The 24,889-nt window shown below is 44.5% G+C and overlaps 1 protein-coding gene across 1 annotated transcript in view; it reads right to left on the bottom strand.

Annotated features, from left to right (window-relative positions):
- Nucleotides 1-24,889, bottom strand: part of bsnb (bassoon (presynaptic cytomatrix protein) b) — a gene marked incomplete at both ends in the record, with an annotated part of 72,093 nt that overhangs the window by 7,828 nt on the left and 39,376 nt on the right. Inside the window, 2 exons of the mRNA XM_080790196.1 lie at nt 814-7,206; nt 9,402-10,211. Coding sequence (XP_080646322.1) covers nt 814-7,206; nt 9,402-10,211 — 7,203 coding nt within the window. The remainder of the gene's footprint in view (nt 1-813; nt 7,207-9,401; nt 10,212-24,889) is intronic.

Raw genomic sequence — 24,889 nt, 5'->3', positions numbered from 1 at the left:
AAATTAATTCCACATTCGTGACATATGTCAGATAATGACAATAATTAATCTGTGAACTGAATCTGTATCTTTACACAATTAAGTATCAGAATGATTAATGAGGTAATACTACAGATTTAGGTAAATTACAGATTTTTGTATGTGAGATATGAATGGCAAAAACTTTACTTCAATACTTGGGTTAGTTAGTTATCTAAAAAAAAAGGTTAAGAACTATTTACTTGAATATTCTCAATATGTATTTTTCTTTTTTCCATTTCTTTTTTTTTATACATCTTTTTCTCATCAATTTAGTCATTATGCCAATTAATTCCTTCCTACACACATGTATGTGTTGTCTTTGTCAGTGCTGTTGTATCTTACTGTATCCTGTATCCCACCTGTCAGGCTGCCAGTGAGGAGCCCCCACTGGGAGTACATAGTAGAGCCTTCACCTTACTTCTCCCGCCCAACACTCCCCACTGACAGGTGCTTCCCCCGCCCATAGAGGTACATGTAGTGACAAATATCACCCTCCCCGCACCGGCTAACCTCCCCTGAACATGGGCCAGACTCTCATCTACTCTTTTCTTTGTGAGTTTGGCACTGTTAGTACTAGTAGTAATACACTTGAGGTCATTGGGGAAGGTGTGCTGATCTACAGTATCTATATGGCACTCTGCCATCTGCCTCCTATTCCTCTGAATATGATTAAATATGTAATTGATATATGGTGATCACAATCCTGAGAACACACTATTAACAATTTGCACATTCAAATATACAATATAAAAGAATGTTGTTTAAAGGAAAGACTGATTGGTGATTTCATACCTGACTGTTGGAGAGAACCTGCTGATGGTAAGGGGAGAACCTGTTCTTGGCTGGGTCTTCCGATGTGGGGCTGAGAGGCTTGGGATCCGACATAGAGCGCTGCACACTCTTAATGGGCCTCGGGAGAGTCTGGTGGCGCTGGGGGGAATCAGCGGTGTAAGCCTTCTGCTGGGGTGTGACATGTGCCTTGTTGAGCTTCTCCTGGGAGGCAAATGTTGTCTCCAGCATGCGATGAGGAGACAGCGGAGAAACAGGGGAGTACAGCACTTGGGGGGATTTGGGAGGATGGCGAGATAGAGATTCATTCTGTTGCTGATAGCCAATTTCCAGGGGGTCTGGTTTCCGTCTTTCGAACTTAGCCACTCCCTGGAGTCGTGGGGATACTGGATCAGTTGGGCTAGAACCCACCATATGTAGACTGGTGGAGTATGGACTAATCGTTGTAGGCACACTAAGTTGAGGAGCAACCACGCCCTGGGACTGGGCCTCAGGTTCCGTCTGGCAGGCCAGGCTCTCTCCTTTTTGGGTCCGCTCAGGGGCAGCTATGTAATGTAAGAGGTCAACCTTTGAAGTCTCTGCCATTGTTATGTGGATCGCAGGTGAGACCCTACCTAGCTGATCTTGTTCTGTCTGGCATGAGGAGTCATTTGTGGTCTGAATAGCAATACTTGACGAAGATACTTTGGAAGAGCCATCTGATTTATTGTCAGCACTGGAGTCAGGGTGTTTGGTTATGCGTGACCTCCTGCGCCTCACTGGCTGCTGGTCCCACTCTCCCTGGTCCTCTTCATCAGTCTGCACACTGCAGTCTGCGATCCGTCTGGTTCTCCTGCGCCTACTAACATACCTGTCTTCTCCGTCTTCCTCATCGGTTTGCACGCAGCTGTCAGTAATCTTCCTCACAGAGTCTTCCTCTTCGCCATCTCTCAGTCGAGGCATGGAATTTTGTTTTTTCATGAGCCTGGACTCTGCCTGGTCATCGCTGTGCCTCAAAGACATTTCTGAGGCAGAGCTATGAATAGGCCTGGAAGCCATCACTGCTTGCACGACCTGTCCGTCCTGCCAGAACTGGACGCTTTGTCCATCTTGCTGAATGACACGACCGCTCTGGTCACAGATAATGAAACCTTGAGGAGGAACTCCTCCAACAACCACAGCTCCTTGTATGGCATTCTGCGCCGACGTTGCCGCAGCAGTTGCCGCAGCAGTTGCCGCAGCAGCTGCCGCGGCGGATACTGCGGCTGCCTCTGCCGCCGCAGCAACGGCCGCTGCTTCCACCGCTGCCGTCTTCTGCCTTTTCTGCTCTTCCAGCTGCTGCTGCAGCTGCTGCTGCAGACACTGAATCTGGTCGAGCTGCATCCTCTGCTGGGCCAGCTGCTCCCTCTGCATTATGAGCTGGGTCTCCCGCTCTGCTTGCTGCTGGTGCAAGACTTGCTGTTTGATGGACTGCAGTTCATGGATCTCATGCTGCACCAGCATTTGTTCTTTCTCTCTGTGGCGCTGGAGCTCCATGCGGTCTCTGTCAAGTTCATCCTGTAGGCGAAGCTGACGCAACTTCTCCAGTTCCACCCGCTCTCGCTCAAGCTGCAGCATATGTTCTTGTTGCTGACTCAGACGCGCCTCGTCTTTTTCTTTCTCCACATCGAGGGGTTTGGTGGCAGGAGTTGCTATAGTAGTGACTTGGGCTGTGGACTGCGGCTGGACCTGTGGCTGTGTTAATGTCTCAGGTTGAGATTGAGTAATTGGTTTAAGTTGCGATTGGGACTGAGTCAAAGCTAAAGCTTCAGTTTGAGTGGGTAATTCTTGTGTTTGTAATTGTGATTGCATCTGGCCCTGTAGCTGCTGTGAAATCTGTGGCTGAACTTGAGCTTGAGGGAGTGATGTTACATGATGTACTCCCAGAGACAGCTGGGACATATGTGGATCTGCAGGCTGATTTGATGTTTGTACAGCAGCTGCAGGTACGTTCTGTGCTGCCAAGTTAGAAGTAGGTTGGCTAAGTGGTAATGTTGCAGCTGAGTGTGCAGCTACAGTATTTAAAGGCTTTCCAAGGTAGACTGCAATCTCCTGCTGACTAGAACTCGTAGCAGACACACTTCCTGGGGCAGGGGCAAAAGTAGGATAATGGTTTGAAGGAGGGTAAGCGTATGGTCCCTGTGTGGATAGAGGCATCCTTGGAGTCACTTGAGGCAATCTGGTGAGGCTAGCGAGTGGTACAGCGGTTACCCCTGTGGGATAAGGTCTGTAGATGCCTCTTGGCATGGGACGCAGGACAGAGGAAGGCTGGGTGGTAATTGGCAAGGTAGAGGCTATAGGAGTGTTAATGGTGGAGTACATCATGCCATCGGCCCCTCTCATAGCAGCAGGATACAAGCCTCGTATGCTTGCCTGTCTAGCATTAATTAGGTTTGTAAGCGTTTGGCCATGAACAGAGGGACGGCCATCAGGACCATAAAGTAAATTGGCTCTAATTAAATTAAGCCTCTCCATAGGGCTTCCTCTGCCGGCTCCATACATCAATTCAGGGTTGCCATAGCGGCTCCCATACTGGTCCATTGAGTTAAGGGCTGCACACATCCGACTGATCTCCTTGGCAGTAGTTGCACTGTACTGTGCCAGGTTGGCATCGGGTGCTCCTGTCAGGGCCATACGTGGGCCATAGCTGTAATCTGAATTTATATTTGACATTGAACCATAGCGACGCAAGGGTAACGCAGGTGCCGAAACATCTCCTTGGTGGCGCAAGTCTGTGTATGATCCATACTGTGCACCCATCCCCAGGTATCCACCCTCGTAAGCCTGATTCATGTTGCTCAGATCTACTGCGATTCCCGCTGGGTCATTCCGCTGATGGTGCTGAAGGCCAGCATCAGTCATGGAGGGCAGGTTGGTGTCAGACATGGAGGGCTGCATTCTTGCTGATGGTGGAACGGGTGCCTGATATGACCTGCATTCCTCGCTTACTCCCTGCGTGGCTGGCGGTGCCGCCTGCTGCTGCTGTTGTTGGCCAGCGCTGTAGTGCGGGGCAGGTGGAGGGCGGGTACCTTGAGGTGGCTCAGCTGTGGGCGTTTTATCGGGCGCCGCCATCGAACAGCTGCCAGCAAAGGGCAATTTGTAAACCACATCACAACAAGCCACTTGGTTTTCTGGCTTCATCTGCCCAGTAAGATCCAGTACCTGAGGAGGGGGAGGGGGCTCCTCTCGCTTCACCAACTGTGTCACTGTGGCCCCCGCGGACGCGTTAGTGTCATCCAGCTGCACCATCATGACGTGAGGCTTTCCTGTGGACAAGTTCATTACCGTGGGCTTGTTTTTCAAGTCTAAGGCGGCCCCTCCTCCATAGATCTCAGTAGTCCCAGAGGCTGGTTGTGTTTGTAGGGGAGACACTCTAGGGATGGCACTAACAATTACTACAGGCTGGCTGCTACTTGTCTGACTTACTACAAGGTCTTTTTTCAACAGCAGTGGCTGGACCTGATTGGCTAAGTTGTATCGTGCGAACGACGACTGCTGTTGGTGCTGCTGGAGCTGCTGTTCAAGTAGCTGCTGTTGCTGTAAGAGCTTCTGCTGCTGTAACTGCAGCTGCTGCTGCTGGATGCCAAGGTCCTCCAGACACGCGTCGATTTTGGGGATAGACGGGTCTGTAATTGGTGGTTTAACTTGAGTTAGACACATGACTGAATTCATTCCTTGCCCCAGGTCCACACGGTTCTGCGACTGTGGATCACCATACACCATCGGCTGCTTGGGTTGGGAGTGGGACATAAACATAGACGATGCAACTGTGACACTTACTGTCGTCGGGGTTGATACAGCGACATGTGGTTGCTCTTGTGCATTGAGGTTCATTGGCAGAAGTGGCTGTACTGCTGTGCCTGTGTGCCTAGTAGATGGTTGCTCTGATCCTAGAGAGTATCTCCTTGTGTCACTGGCCAGTGATGTTAAGTCCATCCCGTGGTCTGTCATTATAATTGGGGTAGGCCTCACTTGGTAGGCTCTCAGATCCATCACATTACCACTTGATTGCATTTGGCTCTGCCCTACAACATTAGAGGTGCCTGGAATATTTGATATTTTACATAGAGAGATATTTTCCGTAGACAGAGATACACGGCTGTAGGTGGTTGTAGTGGTCATTGTGCTCATGCCGACATTCACCTTTTCAATATGTTGTGACATCTGGGAAGGATGTTTAGGGGATTGCTGTGATGGGTGCATTAGGGGGGAGGTGGGGGAGCCCATTGATGCAGGCTGGGAATGATACAAGGGCTTACTGATGGCCTGTGTTGGTGACGACAAAGGGGAAGTGGACGAGTTCACTGTGAGGGGTTTGGCAGGACTAGTTGTTTCAGAGCCCAGGGTTATCACCATCACTGGCGAATCTTGAGAGGACTGTTGGCGCGCAAGGCGAGGTGACATTGCTCTTTGGGGTGCATGAGCTGCTCCGTGAGGTGCTGCAGGAGATTGGCCACCAGGTGAAGGAGGCAGTTGCCTGCCTGTGGGACGTGGCGTTGGCGAACTGCCTGTGGGACGCGGTGTTGGCGAACTGCCTGTGGGACACGGTGTTGGCGAATGAGCGGGGCTGTGTGTAGGAGACGGGACAGGGGACACTGGGGGGCTAGGACTTCCGAAATAGGAGAAGACTTTGGAGGTGAGGGAGGACGCTCCAGTGGACGCTGCAGCCTGTGCTTGTCCCTGAGGACTTGTCCTGCTGCTGGGAGATGCTGTGCCTCCTGCCTGGTTACTATGGGCTTTGGTTGTGGTGCCCGACATTGCGGCAACGGCTCCGATTTTGGCAGTCTGCGACATCATCCTATTTTGGGTCTCCTTAGACAAATGCTGTGCTGCATGCATCCCCGGTGCTCTTGGGTCACTCCCAGGTGAAAAGGAAACAGGTGCGTTCATCTGGGTGGGGCTGGAGCCAGGGGTTAAAGCAGCTCCACTTTCGAGGTGCTGTTTACTCACCGACTGAGGCCCTCCTCTCTGCTGATTGGCTGCTGGTTGCGTCTGCATTAGCTCCGCCTTCCTCATCATCTCCTCATAGACCTCTTCGGCGCTTTTTAACGTTTTGTCTGAGGGTGAGGTTGCCATGGTCTTGTCGGTAGGAGAGTAGAGAGACGTAAAAGTCGGGAGGTTTCCACCGATCATCTCGAAGCCCTCTGCCTCCGAATCCATTGAGGGGGAGTACTCTGAGCAGGATGATCTGTGGAGCTCCTCCATCTCCGCTGCCTGGCGTAGCTCCTCTGTGGGCGAGGCATCCTCGATTGGGGAGAGGTTGCTGGGTGGGGTCTTGGATCGCTCCCTGCGTCTCTGTGCCCGCAGCTCCTCCTTGTCCCGCTTTGTCTTCCGGGCCGTGCTGCGGATCCTCTGCTGTTCCAGATCTCTCATCTGCTCTTGCTCCCTGAGCAGCTCTTCCTCCTCCCTCAGCTCGTCTTCCTCTGAGGAATCCTCAATGGTAGGCAGGAGAGGGCCGTGGGAGCGGTGCCGAGCCTTCCTCTGCTGTTTGGCTTCCTCCAGCCGTGCCCTGCGGCTGGGGCTGCTGTCACTGTCGTCCTCCATGGATGACACAGATGTCGGTGACGTTCCAGAGGTGTAGCTGGGGGTGGTGGCGGGGAGGGTAGAAGAATAGTCCCCCCTGGACCGCTCCTCTGGAGAACCAGTCAGGCTCTCCATCTCCAGTTCGGGCTCTCGTAGGTCATGTTCGGCATTGAGCTCCATGTCTCGGTTGTAGCTGTTGGTGTTGTTCAGCTCGATCGTCTTGAACCGCCGGAGGCCTCCTTGAGAGGCCAACATGCCTTCGTCACCTTCACTGGCCTTATAACCGCTGTCCACTCCTTTGGTGTCCTCCTCAAAGCTACTGGAGTGATGGGTGAGCCGACGTCTCTCCTTCCCCTGATCCCCGCTGGTTTTATGTACCTTTTTAACTTTCTGAGTTCCATATTCCTCCTGCTCCTCTTCATCAGCACTCATCTCCATAATTTGCCGTCTCATGAACTCCTCATCTGTCATGTCTTTATGCGACTTCTTCTGCCTAACTGGTAACGGTGACAGACCACTCTCGCTGCTGTCATCCACATAGTCATGACGCAGTTTACAGCTGAGTTCCTCCTCTGATTCTTCCCTTGCTGCCTCCTCATCAGAGTTGTACTCCCGGTCCTGTCCAACAGACAGTGAGTGTGGCCTTTGTTTCTGTTCTGACGCTGTCTTTGACTCCAGCAGGGGCCTCATGGAGCTTTCTAGTTTGTTGATCTCTGACGGGCTGGAGGCACCTCTTTCACTGAGCTTGATTCCCTCCTCCCTGATCTGGCCTGTGATCTCCCCCTGGGAACTGGAGATCCCATCTGAGGAGTAGCCGGTGTCACTTAAGCTCTGTGTACTTGATTTGTTGGAATCCTGTTGAAAGAGAGGGGAAAGAAAGAGGTCAGATGTCAGACATAATTTATCCCTGAATTAATTAATGGCAAAATCTATTACAAGCCTGAGTGAACACTTTGTAGACCACTATATTTCCATACTCATCAGCAGTGACACATTTATGAGCATTTGTTTCAAAGATTATATGGGTTGGGTGAAGAATAAAAGCACTGGAGCTTATGCAAAAGACATATACAGTTGTTATAATATAATTCTAACAAGACATTAGAGGGAAAAAAATGCATTTAGCATTAACACTCTTACTGAAACACCAGAACTTAAGGTAAAATCAACCCAAATTCCATTGTGATATGGTAAGAAATGAACTCTGTTTTCAGCATATTCCACTGAGGTTGGGTTTTATTGGCTATTAGTTGTAAAGGACTGTTAATGTTCCATTCAACTCTACATAATTATGCGAAATGAGTATCAGAAATTTCTTTCTGAATAATATCATAAACACAGCCGTACCAAAATAGCAGAAGCCAGGTTAAACATTTTCAGTTTGTTTCTTTTTGGCAATGGAAATTAATTTAGAAACAAAAAGCATTTTTTTACAATTTGGGTTGAATTTATCATGTATTTGTCATGTAATGTAATGCACACATACAGTAGATGGCTGCATAAACTGACACACAAACAGTGGTGGAAAATAACTATTACTAAGTACCGTACATGTACTGTAGTGTACTCAAGTATATTCCAGATTTCAATACTTTTACGTCTACTCCACTACATCTCAGACAAATATTGGTATTGTACTTTGTTACTAGTTACTTTGTAGATTTTAATTATTACAAAACAATAAAACATACAATAACTACATATTTAAACTGTGGCTATTTGAAAATAACAGATCTACAAGCTCATAACGCATCGCGTGCGGCACAGTGTGAGATTGTAGATCTGCTATTATAAGGATTTTAATACATTTTGATTTTATATGCCTTGTGAAACCGGACATTCTGCATAATGAGCAGTTTTAGGTTTGGTACTTTAAGTAAATTCTGATGCCAATACTTTTATACTTTTAATTTACTCAAGTACAATTTGAATACCAGACTTTTACATTGCAGAATTGATACTTTTACTTAAGTAATAAATGTGAGTACTTTTTCCACCACTGCACACAAAGTGAAATAGACAGCTGATCTGAACATAGGAACATCTACAGACATGGTTACATGCTTTGTTATCGTCTTTGATGCATTCTCCATTGCATTCATCCAACCGCTGAAGAATAATGAAAATTCATGGACATGCTCAAATAAAATGACCTTATCACAGATATCCACCAAAGGTTCATTATGACACAGATAAAAACAAATGGATAAAAAGGCAAAGTGGAGGAGAAATGAAGGCTGAGGGTGAGAGAGGTGACCATTGTGATGCATGGATATGATGTAGGGGTGCAACAGTACATTTAACTAATCAATTTAATTCATTATAAGCTTTATTTAGCCTAAATGGCACTTTTAACTGGCATCCATATTTTGTCAGGTAGGTTATTGTGGGCCAGCAATGTTTGGAATTTAGTCATTAGAGAGGTGAGTGGAATCTGTAGAAGTTGAGGGATTCATGTTGATGACAACACAATATGTTGATTTGTGGGACTGTAGGATATAGTTTTACGTTTGAGTTACTGTTAATTGTATTGTTATTAATGTGAAGTGGCTTGTTATAGCGTTATAGTGTTTTTTGGGTGGGCTTTGCAGCCAAAAAATAAAGGAAATCAAAAGAATAATCGCTAAGAAAATAATTAATAGTTACAGCCCTACGATAAATACAGAAGAACATTGTGCATGGCAGTGATGAGGATGATGATGGAGATGATGGTGAAGTATGTTTTATGATGTGAGAGGTAAAGTTAATACACGATTGTCAATATACTGTATGATAAGGAGTTTATAAATTGATTAATTGATCATGATTGATAATGGATAGTGGAGGTGACAGTGACGCTGCTGCTCACGGGATCAAGACAAAGACGATGATGATGACTTTGACAATGATCACTACATGATGATGATGGCGGTGATGATGATGATGATGACAACGACGATCACTACGGTTAGATGGTTATGGTAGGAGGGCATTATACATTATAATGAAAAAATTAAATAGTGGTAAATAAAGAGTAACAGGTGAGGACGAAGAAGTTGCAGGTAGCTCACTTCATGGTGTGTTGACTTCTGCTCTTCGGTTATCTTCACATCCTTTGAAGAGGTGAAAGCCTCTGGCACTGCAGCCTTCTTTGGTGAGGCCTTCACATCTTCCTTCACAGATTTAGGTGTGGCTTTAGTCTTCTCCTGGCCCTGCTGCTGTTTGCGGATCTGGTTGTTACCCGTGGGCTTGGGTTGGGTAGACCCCGCTTTCGCAGGGGCGGGGGAGGCCTTGGCACCGGGGGGTGTCTTACCAGGGGCAGCCGAAGACTTTGTGGCAGACGGATGAGTTGGTCCTTTGTTATGAGCGGACATCTGGCCAGATCCCTTTGTCTGATTAGGCCCTTTGGTCTGGCCAGGGCCCTTTGCTTGGGTAACAGACTGAGCGGTGCTCTTACTTTGAGCATTAGATTGGTTGGGGCCTTTGGTTTGAGTAGTGGACCCCTTACTCTGGAATGAGGGGTGGCTAGGACCCTTGTTTTGTGAAGAGGGTTGGGCAGAACCCTTGGTTTGAGGGTGAGGTTGACCAGGGGCTTTTGTTTGAGAAGTGGGTTGGACAGGGGCCTTGGTTTGATGGGAGGGTGTGGCCTGTTTGACAGAAGAGAGTGGGCCACTTACTTGGGCACCCGGTGGTTTCTGTTGCGGTTGAGGACCTGCAGGCCCCGGAAGCTGATTGGGCCCTTTCTGCTGAGGCGGCTGTTGATTGGCTGGAGCTGGCGGTCGCGGGGATCCCATTGGCTGTGGGACAGGAGCAGGAGCGTCTCCCAAGCTACCGGAAAGAGCCCTCTGGGTCTGGCAGTTCAAGCAAAGCCATTCTTTCTTCTGAAACACAAACAGTAACAATAATAGTCAGGAACATGGATCTTCATAATAAAACAGTAAAAGCTATCCAAAGAATTATATCAGAATAAAGGTTTTCTTAGGGTTATATTGAGAAACCTTTTCAGTGTTATTCTATTTCATAGATTTATTTTTGATCAAAGCGGATATCTAAAAGTTTGCTATCAAGTATAGACACCAGCTTAAAGGTTATTACACACTGGCGAATTGGCGACGCGATATATTCGTGCGAATAATTCGCATTAAAAAAACCCAATTGAAGTCCATGCAAGCTTCCACATCAGTGGCGAATGTGCGAAAATGCGACCGTTTTCGCTCTTTATTTGTTCGCTCTGGTGTCGTATTTTGCAGAGATTCGCAGGCGAACTGCAACATGCAATATTTCGCATTTTCAGATCGCTTATTCGCATCGCGTCGCTAATTCGCCAGTGTGTAATGACCTTAACAGCAATCAAAAAGAAAGGAAGGTTATGAATTGACCTTCAGAATATATCACCCACAGTATTGTCCTCTACAGTTAGTTCTATGTAAGCCGGATGATGACTGATGGGTATAAAGTACTGTACATATAAAGTAGGCCTTGTTATTGAATCAACTCAGAAAGTTGCTTCCTAAGTAATGTCAATGTCACTCGTCTGAACAACTGAATATAAAGCCTGTCCAAACAAGGCCTTTCATCTCTAAGAGGAGACTTAATAGTCTGACAGATTTAAGCACTTTGAAACAGAGCACACAGAGGAATAGTGCTCCATGAATACAAATTAACACATCTGTTATTAGACTGGAGATGAACAGCCCAGCAGAAATCAGACCACTGTGGAGCCCACACTACACCTCTCCAACAGGAGAGACACACACACACACACACACACACACACACACACACACACACACACACACACACACACACACACACACACACACACACACACACACACACACACACACACACACACACACACACACACACACACACACACACACACACACACACAGTCTCTCACTGGAGTTCCTTATGGATTATGACACCACTCTATCCGGAGAAGAACCCATCAAATATACAGAATATCATTCTGAAACAGATTCCATTCTGTGGTCAATGCGGCAGATCGATGAGGAAAATAAATGGTTCTATTACTGATTATGAAAGCTGAAAAGGGAAATGATGGCACCATGTTTTTTAAAGCAGCACTCAGTTTTGTATGATAATCACATGTGCCTCGGGCCTGAAGAAATACCTAATGCTGTGGAACAGCCTCATGCAACAAAAGAAATCCATCCATCCAACAGATATTCCCATAATGATGTGACACTTCAAAAGTAGGCTATATATGGTAGACTTTATTAATCCTGTGAGGGATTATTAAATTATGTTTCAGCCTCGCCCAGCTGATGGCTGCACGCACGCACGCACGCACACACACACACACACACACACACACACACACACACACACACACACACACACACACACACACACACACACACACACACACACACACACACACACACACACACACACACACACACACACACACACACACACACACACACACAATTGAGTAGAGAGAGAGAGAGGGAGATCCCATCTGTCTTCATACTAACCTTGCATATGGAAACTGTTTGAGCCCCTTGTATATAATTGTACAGTACCATGTTTTAATTAGAGCTGCTCATTTGTTTAAATGTAATCGAAAATTGTGATTTCATGTTTCACAAATGTGTACTTTTTTCTGAAAGTTCGAGGTTCAGTCCCCGGCTCCCCCTGGGCAAAGTGTCCTCAAGGACACTTTGACACTGAACCCCAAATTGTTCCCGGTGAGCAGGTTGTTGCCTTGCATGGTTTTCGCTGCCATCAGTGTGTGAATGGGTGAATGTGAAGCACAAAGCGCTTTGGATAAAGGCGATATAAACAGTAAATGCACCATGTAAAGATATAAGCCAAACTTTACTCTCTTTCTCTGACCTTATGACGTTTATTCTGTCTCGTACAGAATGAACAGAAATGCAAGTTTGATGGCAAATTTGAGAATGCTGAAATAACATTCCCTCATGGCAGAGAAAGACAACATTTCTACCCGTAATAATTCTCATTATTTCTATAAATTCTAACATACAGTACTTCTTACATATTGTATGGCCATGGTTGAACAATGTTGCGTCTCCTGCTGCCATCGTCCTTGGTCGCAATAACATCCTGACCAGACTGAGCATGCTAACAGCATTAATAACTTCCACATAGCTGGGGAAATAATTGGAGGAAGTAAAACTGTAGTGCAGTGAAAATGTAAGCTTACAAATAAATAGACTCAAGTAAAGCACAGTTCCTCAGAAAATGTTCTTATTCGAAGTACTGTATGTTTATTTAAGGACTTCCAACCTCTCTTTTGAATCATACTTTGTGTGTGGTTTGAGAAACAGAAACAGATAGTTTGTGTGTGGTTTGAGAAACAGAGTTTGATTTCATTATTTGTGTTCCTCCAGTATAGCCTCATTATATCCTGTGTCCTCAGGGGTGCTGCTCTAATTGTGTGTACCGTCAGGTGGCAAAATATTCCGGAGTATCTGAGCAGAGCACACTGCATGCTGCACTTCTCATCAACACATCTGGCAGGTGTTCAAAAGACTAAAAGCCCTGTTATACTTCATTGCGCGCCGGTGTCAAATGCTGAAAGTAGCCAATCTTCGAGCTTGTAGATCGGCTATTTCCGGTGAGCGACACTGGCGCACAACTAATAGTGCCCTTCAATGAATTGAGTACACAAAGGCGTGGACCCAAATGGAAACAAGCCACAGGCTTTCTTGGGTTTAAAATCCTCTTAGCAGAATTTGAATTGAGTTGTACTTCCCTGTGCTTCTTTTTGCAAACTGCTAATAAAGTATTCAATAATCAATCAATCAGGCACAGACTAACAAATAGAATTATTACAAAATGATTACATTTACATCGTCAACATCAGGGATTTTCACAGTAAACAGGCATACCGTAAATAGAAAATGGACGGGAGATGGAGGGTAGGAAGAAGGGAAATTCACAGCTCTGAAATGCCGTAAGTAGCATCGAAAAGGCTTCTCTATTTCATCTACAGTCTATTTGTCTCAATGCATAGCCTATACAGTACTATTTATACACACAACGCTTGCTGTGATAATGATATTATCAGCTTGCGATTGTGTCCAACAGTCCAAGTGACCTTTCCGAACACCATAACGCACCAAAATCAACCGTAACGTGATTGAAAAGAGCAAGAGATTATACCGTTCAAAGCCCTGCATGAAATGCAGCCTATACTGCTATATTCTCCCAAGCAAGTTCAAGCTCTAAATCCTGCATCACACGTTGACCATTCATGTGAGACCATGAAGTGTGGTGCAAGTCATTGGCATGCCAAACAAACACATTTGCTTTTCCATTTGTTTCCATCTCCCCCAAGTGCTCTTCTGAGGAGCTAAATATAAACAGGTGCAGTGCTCTCAGAACTAACCATCTGTGCCGATTCTATTACGTGTTCAAAAACCAAAAAAAAGATGGAGTCATGGAGAAACTGATAGATGGTCATAGAGAAGTGTATTTGTGGGTGCACCAGTGAGGGTAACGAGAACTATACTAAAGCTAGTGCAATACCTGTATATTGTAGCAGCGCACATTGTAGAGATATGAAATATTAGCTGTAATTATGTCAAACATGCAGACTGTCTAAAATATCCAATGCTGTGAAAAACATTCTCTTTTTCGGTGAATAATGACTCACGATTGTTTCTCTATGCAGTAGAACATGTTCATACGATAAATTGTTGTACAGTGAGGGTTCACCTGCATATTATGTTTTTCTTTCAAACTTAAGCCCTATATACTTTGTCATACAACAAATCACATTATTTGAAAAACTGGAGAAATGCAATATAAACTATGTTAATGCACCATGCTCATCAATGGAGTAACAAGCTAACAGTGGGTGGGTAGCTGTGTATTAAGTCCATAAGAAAGGTAATATAATTTTAAATACAGATAGGCCTATTCATTATGCTTTCATAAGGCATGGTCACAAATAAGATTAAACCATTAGCCGTACCGAGGGTATGAGCATCACATGACAGATTCTTCATCATACCCGGAAGTTATCCGGGAACGCCTACTGAGTGGCCTTGATAGCCCATACATCCAAACAAAAAAGATCTGATTGCATCAAACGACGTTAAACGACATTAAACTCACTTTGCCAAGTCGATTGCCATTCGATTTGCCACTCGATTTCCCATTCACTTTATGCATGAGTTGGCCTTTTATAGACAGAATTGTCAGAGTATGTGTTTCCTTAATTTTAGTAAGTCCAAAAGAAATTTGAGACAGAAAAGAACACACAGAAAACAGCCCAAACTTCATTTCAGTCTATAAACCGACAGCACAGAGCGGGGCACTGTAGACTATACAGTAGTAGTAGCAGCAGGAGCTTGTTGTATCCTTGCCTCTTCTGACTTCCTCCACTATTACTCTCCACCAGAGCGGTTGTGGCGGCCGGCCACAGGTGCTAGCAGCAGCCACCGGGCTCCGCCAAAATTCAACTCAACTGTCATTGCACGGGTGGGCCCCGAATGACTCAGGGCCCCCCAACGCACCTGCATTGGCTACGTCATGGTAGTTACAGTATGCCCCTGATGCTCAACTTCATCAGTATCAGCAGTAATACAATTACCACATAATTATCCCATGCCATAAATGTAAAACAGAATGAGGCACACAGTTATTATTGAGGTCTTTTCAGCTCATTTTAGGTTTTGGAACAATATTAAAACTCATCCAGTGCCACATGAATTTATTTTTTTTACTTTACATGCACAATATAAATTGCAAATTCTTTCTTTTATTTATAATGGGCTTCGGTGGCAACGAGGGCCAAAACTATCCACCTGTGGCACTGGATAATGGTGAGCTGCAGCATATTTATGCATGGAATCTCCCTTTAGAGACATATTTGTTCCTGTGTGCCATTCACAATAAAATGTACACTCCCTTGCAAAGAAGCTACTTTTTATGGACTGCAAATATCATCAACTAGCGGTGTGGAGTGGACTACTATGCGGCCCTCACACCTACGTATGTTGCACCGCAGATCCGACCGATATGCCCAATTTCCGATATACTGTGTCCCATTGCTACAGTATGTGTGCTTTGAAGATCTACAAAATGTATACATTATTAATTTTGTCTATTCTTCTGCACATTGAAGATTGATTAATGAACAAGTAAATCAATCAAAGAAATTCCTAAAGACATACAAATAAGCACTTTTATTTTTTATTGAGCAGTTTTGTTCCTGCCATGATTGCGCTGCCAAACTGATTGTTCCTGAATCAGCATATCATCAGTGCGTGGGGAGCGAGGAGCGAGGCCAACACCGGAGCTGGGAGCAGAGAATTATTCATGTAGAGTGCTTTGGCCTGTAAGGCAGCAAGCCGTATAGGCTGTGCACCCTCTAGTCTATCTCACCCACGCTGTGTGGAGAAAAATATCTAGAAGGGACTGAGTCTGTGTGTCCGTTTGTGAGACAGGCTTTCATAGACCCAGAGAGATTAAAGCTACCCTCAGAAAGAGCAGTGGTAGCAGCTTTCTGATACCAATAATATCACAACAATTGAAACAACACCGAGAAGGGGAAAAAAGGTGTTTCACAATGAAAACTAAAGTATGACTGGCTCTTGCAGTGTTGTGTTGATTTTGTTGTGTCAGTTTGGGCAAAACATTGGGAGTTGCAGATTGTTAGTGAGATCAGTGTTAGTGACTGTCACCTGATTAAGATCTCAAGGCTCAATGAAGAATACGCTTAACCCTGACTCTGAACTGTGAGACAGATGCTGCTAAAAACACTGGTGACATTTTACATTTAGCTCAGATTCGTACCCACAGTCACAACGAAAGAGAGGGCAGGAATCACTGTCAAACTGTGCAATGCCGGGGAACTCTGACATGTGCCCTACATGGGCTTACATACCGTTGTGGGAAACATACTGGGTGTTGGATTAAGTTTACCGTCACTCAAGCGAATATTAGAAGATACATTTAGCACAGGTTGGACTTAAAATTGGTAGACTACATGTGACCCCTGGGGGCAGCTGCCAGCTGTAGATGAGTGTGTAGAGAGGACGTCCTTCCTGGCATCAGAATGTTGCTGTCTGGACCCTCTCAGCTAGCCCAATCTACAGTATGTGTATGAAGTGTCCCTCAACAAGTCACTTAACCCCTAAAGGCTGATTTTTACTTAAGTAACTTGCCAGTGTCTTACACCAAAAACAGCCAATCTCACAACAAGCTCACACAACCATAGACATGAAAATCCGCCATCTTTCAACTTCCAGTCGCAAAATGAAACCAGAAACGACTGCTACTGTATGTGAGACCGGGTCTTCACTCAGTAGAACCCTGCAGTAGGATCCCTCGAAACCTACCCTACCACGTGGGTCCACCACCCGCGTCAGGAAGCAGTGGGGTCGGGTGCGCTGCCAGACGGGTGGCAGTGACACTGGAGTGTTTGGACGGACCAGACCCGGGCAGCGGAGGCTGACTTTGGGGACGTGGAACGTCACTACACTGGTGGGGAAGGAACCGGACCTGGTGCGGGAGGCTGAGCGCTACAGGTTAGACCTGGTGGGGCTCACCTCCACACACAGTAAAGATTCTGGAACCAAACTCTTGGACAAGGGGCATGAGACTGTGCAACCATCTATTAAATTAGGCATACCAGCTCCCCTATGTGTTCACCTACAGGGTCCTAGGCCATGAACAACCATCTGATGGGAGAATCAGTAAAAAAGACATGTCCCCTCCCTGGGAACCAGAAAATACTGCTTTTCTCCTAACCTTGACCCTAAGTCTCTTGCATGTTAAAACCCAGGGAAACGGTGTTTTTAGATTTGAGCTAAAAAGCATTATATTATATTATACTTACTATACTATAAATACAAGCTCACTCCATGGCAGATCTGCTATTTTAGAAAGATCTTGAAAATGTGTGCAAATCTTTGAATAAGTATACTGTATTATTTTAATGTGAATATTTTTTAACTGAAGTCTTTGCTTCTGGGGGTCACTGGAACAGCATATTTTGAGATGGGGGTGGACGGCCAAATACATTTTGGGGGTTCTTCTTGACATGAAAAAGTTTGAGACCACTTAGTGACAAAGGTTTCCAGGAAAACGGATAGGATTTAGAAGACATCAGTAGAATCGCCCTCAGGGCGGTTAAAGACAACTGCGCAAGAGGCAGAGAGCATGGTGGTAGTCTTCCTAACAGAGGCAGAGAGCATGGTGGTAGTCTTCCTAACAGAGGCAGAGAGCATGGTGGTAGTCTTCCTAACAGAGGCAGAGAGCATGGTGGTAGTCTTCCTAACAGAGGCAGAGAGCATGGTGGTAGTCTTCCTAACAGAGGCACAGAGCATGGTGGTAGTCTAGTCTTCCTAACAGCATATATCCAAGAGGCAGAAAGCATGGTGGTATAGTCTAGTCTTCCTAACAGCATACAGTATATCCAAGAGGCAGAGAGCATGGTGGTAGTCTAGTCTTCCTAACAGCATATATCCATCTCAGAATGGACGTTTCCAAAGTACCATTCTGAGAGGTACGCACTAAACGTGCTGCTGTGTGTCACGGATGCCTGTGAGTGAATGTAATTCGGACATGAGAGACAGCTGTTGTACTGAAGGCTCTTCCGTTTAACCCTGCTCCAGAGAAAATAGCTGCCCTTTCACAGTCAAACTAACGACAGGTTGAACACTGCAGGTTATCACGAGGAAAAAGGTCAGAGATTGATCACACTCCCACACACACCGAGAAGCTTGCTGAGACGCTAGGCCGTCATTTCTCGCGTGTGTATGACGTGTATTTATGCATGTGTAGACCTATTTGTTTTACAGTCTATGGTGTAGACTAGTGCCTGATTTAAATTTGGTTGCATGCATGCATGCCACATTGTGCGCGGGAAATATCCAATCTACAAGCTCACAACACATCACAATGTGTTGTGAGATTGTAAATCAGCTATTTTTGGTGCACGACACTGGCGTTGAGCTAAGTATAAATCAGGCTTAAGTGCAAGTGAGTGTTCAAGCATGAGCCAATTATGTAATGGTGTGAACCTGTAGACGTACGGGAAGAAAGGTAAAGGCCCTGAATATTGATTTTCAAGACTTCTCATTTCTAACGTGAATCACGGCTGAAATTGTGCGTGAGGAAGTCCATTAGTCAGTGACAAATTAAAAAGGCATCAGACTGCAGAATGACTGCTATACACCACTGTCTGCAGAGCTTTAACATTTCCTACCCATGGAGGGAGCCAGAGAGAAAAGAATCACATATGCCGTCCCACTAGACTAGAGCATACACGGTACACGCCCATCTACACACACACACACACACACACACACGCACGCACGCACGCACGCACGCACGCACACACACACTAGGAAACTAAAATAAAGGGATAAAATAAAGGGATGTTGGTGTGACCAAAAATGTAGTACTGTACTTTTTGAGGTTTTTGTACTTTACTTGAGTAATTCCAACTTCCAATACTATACTCCACTACATCTTGGATCCAAATGTGTACTTTTACTCCACTGCATTTATTTGAAAGCTTTAGTTACTTTGTCAATTTTGATTATTATTACAAAACATACATTAACCACTTCAGCCCTACTGTATATTTACTGTACATTTCAGACATTTTAAAATAGCCGATCTACAAGCTCACAATGTGCTGCGATGCTATGCACTGTGAGCTTGTAGCTTGGCTATTTTGAAAAGATTTGTATACATTTGAAAACTTGAAAGACATTCTGCATAATGACTAATTCTACCTTTGGAACTTGAAGAACTTGAATTTTGATGCCAATACTCTTGTACTTTTACTTGAGTAAATTTAGAATTCCAGACTTTTACTTCTGTATTTTATTACAATATATTTCTACATTGCAGTACTGTTACTTAAGTAAAAAACTCACACCCGTGTGAAGTGAGGGGCGCTCTTGTCATCGTACAAATTTAAGTCATATTTGGCGGACATTTGACCTAATTTCTCCTTTCATTGTCAATGGCAAATATTGAGACGTGTGGGGACAAAAGCTGTATATAGGAGGGGCTAGCGCCCTTCAGGAATAGGCTCCACCACTGCTCAGCACACACAGCCAAATGCTAGGCTCCACCACTGCTCAGCACACACAGCCAAATGCTAGGCTCCACCACTGCTCAGCACACACAGCCAAATGCTAGGCTCCACCACTGCTCAGCACACACAGCCAAATGCTAGGCTCCACCACTGCTCAGCACACACAGCCAGACTTCATCTCCCACACGGCCTCATCACCAGGATCCACAACACAAGCTGTGAGCATGAAATGTCAGCTCCATTTAAAGCAGTCACATGCACTAGCTACAATAATTGTTTGAAGTGCTCATTATTAACCATAATATGGTTAATGGTCACCTATTATATATCATTTTAGTAGCAAACCTAATTTACATAAATGCCTAAAATATAAGTGAGAAAAGTTGTGCTGATATAGATATGAATTCATCGCATTATTGTAATACAGCAGGACATATAGATTTGGAAGTGGTGTTGAGGCTGAATTGTAATAGCCTGGTGAACCATCCCCGTCGCCTGAATTCACATTATCACAGAAAGAGTGACACAATGTGAATTCAAGCGGCTGGGATGGTTTATCAAGATAAAATGGTATCACTTTGAAATGTGTTGTGAAATGTCAAACTACAACCAGAAAAGGTAAGCTGAACTATGGTGTACTACTGTAAAGCAGTGTATCCCAAACAGTTCCAAACTTTTTATTTAAAGAAGAGAAAAAAACGTGTCGACCCCTTCTGGTCTTTATCTGGAATAAAGTATACAAAAGCAGGTGTGCGTTGTATACAACAATCACAATGGACAAGCCGTTCTGCAAATGAGTAATCAACAAGTGACACACCCACCACATCTACTAGACAATCCTAACTAAAATAGATGTACCCCCTCTTCAAAGATCTAACCAGAAGGACCATACTGGTGATGTAGCATGTTTAGAGACCACTGACTACAATGCTGTGTTTATTATTATTTTCTTTTTCAGGGAAGCCAGTGGATTCAATTCAGTACGGTATGAAGTCAACTTGCTGAGACTTGTGGTCCTTATTGTGCAATTAATTCACAACGCCACACGGAATACAAATATAACACGGTGATAACGTAATTTATTTTCAAAACAAGGATGATTGAATAAAAAACAACTGATTTCCAGTTTTGCATTATTGTTTTGTCATATTTAATTGTCAAGTCAAACAGTGGTCAGCAGTAATGTCAAGTATACTGTGAGTTATAGTCAACATGGGTCTTAAAATGGGGTACAGTGATCTTCAGGATTTCTTGTGGGGGTTCTTCTATACCCTCTCACAGTTATGGGGGTCCTTGAAATTAAAAAGTTTGAGAACCATGCTTTAAGATATTATTTCTAAATGATTATTATAAATACATTTCTAAACTAGAAGCCTACTGTATATACTGTACACTGTACCATGAGGTCAGCTCTCTTCTTCTCAACCCACTGCTCTCTCTCTGAAGTGACAGCTCGGCCCACTTATTGTTCAGCTGAGTGTAAAATATTTCAGGGGACAAAGCCAAGTGTAGGCGAAGACCAACCTTGGCACTGTCTAACCTCCTGAGGAATAACTTACACAACCTAAAAAAAGAGTGATTATTAAACAACAAGCAGAGATTGTGATAGCCACGCAGGCTCTAGGTCTCACACTGATTAATGATACATACTTGGGATGAGGTCATAATTCATTTGTAAAAAAGTGAAGGTCAATGTAGCTGTGGATCAGCATGCATTATAAATAAGCATGTGCACAGAGGCCCCCTGCCAGCCGAGCCAGGTGAGATCAGGGTGAACCTGAGGTGAGTAGGGAAATGTGTCTCTCATATCGGGATGCAACCTACATTACCATTATCTTTTTAAACCTTATTCTATCGCTGACTTCTTCGTGAAGCGAGAAGAATCAATAGGAATAGGAGGAAATAACAATCGATTTTTTTACATTCAATTAAATTGAGTTGTTTGACCACTTATGCCCTATTCTATATGGTGTCACACGAAACTAGCTGATCTACAAGCGTCATAACGAGACACATTGTGAGCTTGTCTACTTACTCTATTTTGTAAATCAAAATCAAATACGCTATTTAATACAATTAGTTAGTGTCACAAAACAGCGCCAAGTACTAATAATAATAAACCACTGAAACTGTCAATCAAAGCACTACAAATTCTGTGTTCAATCCTCTATTCAATGTCATAATATCCAGAATTTGAAGTGGAGATCAGCTATAATCCCTATTTATCCCTTTTAACCCTTACATGAGTGCCATTACTGCTCCTGTGCACAGTCTAATGCCACAAGACTACCTAAGTGCACGGCACAGGGTGTGAGCGAGTGCACGCTCACAGCGGTGAGCCACGCGCCGCTGCGCCACGGCTGTGACACTTCAGTCCGAGTCAGCAGGTATGTGGGTCAACTCCCTGGGACTCCTTCAATGGGGCCACGTGGTCACGCATGTGGATTAGAGAGGAAGTGAAGGATCATCCACTGGACCAGCAGTACTCATCCACAGCCACAGTCAGCCCTGTATATACAGTACAGCACAGTACAGGCCTGCCTGCAGCACAGGGGGAGCTAATGATCAGCAAGTATTGTCCAGGCACTGGTTTTTCTACTACTCTAAGTGAAAGTATCAATACTGCAATGTAGAAATACTATACAGTACAGTACAATAAATACTACAATAAAAGTCCGTAATTCAAAATGTAGGCCTACTTGAGTCAAAGTACAAAAGTATTGGCATCAAAATGTACTTAAATAACCAAAAGAAAAAGTACTCCTCATGCAAAATGTCAGGTTTTCAAATGCATAAAAATGCATGAAGATCTACAAACGCATTGTGAGCTTGCAGATCAGAATTCAAATGTTCCAAATGTATATAGGCTGAATTGGTTAATATAGGCTATATTTTGTAATAATAGTCTAAATCTACAAAAATAAACTAGTAACTAAAGTTTTCAAATAAAATGGTCATGATGAGCACTCGAAAAAGGGAGCTGTTAGGGGTCAAGTGTCTTGCTCAGAGACAACACGTACAGTACATGGGAGGGTCAGGGGAGAACCGGTGACCTTCTGTACAGTACATGGGAGGGTCAGGGGAGAACCGGTGACCTTCTGTACAGTACATGGGAGGGTCAGGGGAGAACCGGTGACCTTCTGATTACCAGACGGCTTCCCAACTACGGACTACGCTATGGCTGCCACAATTCTGAATTATTATAGAATGAATATCAGGCGGCAGTGGGACATGGAGGTTAAAGATAGTGTCAAAGTGTCCTTGAGCAAGACACCTATAACTGCTCCCGGTAAGCAAAGGCCTTGCATGGTTTGCTCTACCGTTGCTGTGTGAATATAGTGTGCGAATGGGTGAATGTAAGGCACATTGTTAACATATTGGATAAAGGCTAGCGCAACCCACAATACATGTGAAAACTTCATGTGCAGCTATGAAGGCAACCCACTGTGGGTTCCTAGTTATACTGTGGGAAGGTAACCCACTATGGATTCCTACAGTATACAAATAAACATCTTATCTTATGCACATGCATGTTTTAACATACAAATTGCTCACAAATTACTGTAGTAAACAGTAGTCATGTAAGCAGATCGTTAAGTTGAACCCTATCTCTTGCATGAATACTGTATGAGTAATGTGCGTAAACAGACCGACCCATTATATAAGAGTTTATGGGAGGGTGTATAAGCCTAAACACCTGTTTCCATCCTTCCATTCCAAGTGCACAATAATTGATACAGAGCATCTCCACTTCAGTAGAACATGACGAGTCTGCACAGATCACAAAAGCATTCACATTTTTGGCACACTTTCATTTCTCACTTTCATTGAGACGTGCAACAATTGTAACCCATCGTTTTTCACTCGGGGGTCCCCCTCAGAGAGAGAGATGTTGCTGCAGGAAAACAGCCTGTCACCAGTCATTAAGTGTGTGTCTCTGTTCTGTCCCTCTGGGGGCCGGGTAGCAGAAGGTCGGGTCATGTTTTCTGCTCCGCATTTACTTATTCTGTCTGTGTCCTTTCTTTCAGCACTGCCAACGGTAGCAACAGGTTAACCTTCCTGATTTTCCAACCTTGCGTCGTTGACTGAAACGAGTACATTAACTGTCCTTTGCCGTGTGGGATCACTATCTTAGCACTGAGACATTCAATTGATCCCACACAGATCGCTCATGTTACTAGGCTGACTGAGCATGTGGCTAACCTCACATCCTGTCAGGCTGTCATGCATTGGGTTGGATTCATTCTTTGTGTGAACCCAAGACAGGATGTTCGGAGGAGATACGTCTTCAACCTTACACGCTTAGGGGGTTTCTTAAAAACTTCTGAGAGTCCAATGCGGCTTCAGATGTGATGAGATGATGACCCTCAATAGCAACTATAGAATAATGTCTGTAAGAAAGGGGCTGAATTTATATAGCGCCTAAATCTAAAACACTTTATGTTCAGACACATTCATATGCCGAAGCCAGAGGCAGCCAGGCAGGGCAGCCTAATCCAATTTAAAGACATAAGAACAAGTCTAGATATTGTCACGGTCAGGCAGAAACTTTGTATCTTCGTATTTCAACGTTGTTTTGATTAATGCCCTACTTCGTTGTACTGTACAAGAGTGTCACTCATGCATGTTTGAGACTGTATAGTCATTCAAACACATTCACATACAATGCGCACATGTGATTGTCTTACATCATACGCATATTTATCATGCCACACATACTGTCAAAAGCTAGACCAGGCTGTGATTATGGACACTCGATTGCATTTCACTCTGGCATGATTTCTGCAAGGCACTTCATGAAAAATCACTTTCAGATATACAGCCAGCAGTACGCATTGGATTCCATGTCACCCCTACTGCAGAGGGGAACAGAAATGCAATAGGGCAGGTGTGCTCCTTTGGTAGACTGGGATTGGATTAAAATGAAACTGCATTTCATCTAAGAAAAGTATTGTACAGAGCATGACAAATAACGTCACCATGTTTGCAATGCAATGTGTGTGTGAGCCAGACTCAATGTAAAGCAAGAACAGTATTGTTTTTATGTGTGGCATGATAAATGGGCATGGATTTTAAAACAGTCTCTCAATCTGTGCACCACATTTCCATGCACGTGTTTGACTTTGTGTGCTTTGCATTATCAAACTGGCATGAATGCTGTTCCATATATAGGCCTATATGATGATGGGATGTGTTTCTACAGTATGCATGTATTACGTGTGCATGGTGCCATCCTCAGCAGTGTATTTTGGTTGTGAAGTGTAGTGGCCACCCAATGACGGTTTGCACATTAGGCTTCAAGCACAACTTTCTGAAGGGTGATTTATATTTAATTGTGTACGAGTGTTGTGCATCGGATTTAGCCAATCTACAAGCTAACGATGTGTCATACTGCGACGCACTGTGAGCTTGTAGATCTCCTATTTTAAGTGTGCCTCAGAGCGCACAACCAAGTATAAATAAAACAGGCTCGAGCAGCACCATCTGGCCAGCGTTAAATAA

The sequence above is a fragment of the Protomyctophum bolini genome (genome assembly GCF_963924005.1).
Source record: "Protomyctophum bolini genome assembly, chromosome: 2".
Taxonomy (NCBI): Eukaryota; Metazoa; Chordata; class Actinopteri; order Myctophiformes; family Myctophidae; genus Protomyctophum; species Protomyctophum bolini.
This window is presented reverse-complemented; position numbering and strand designations above follow the sequence as displayed.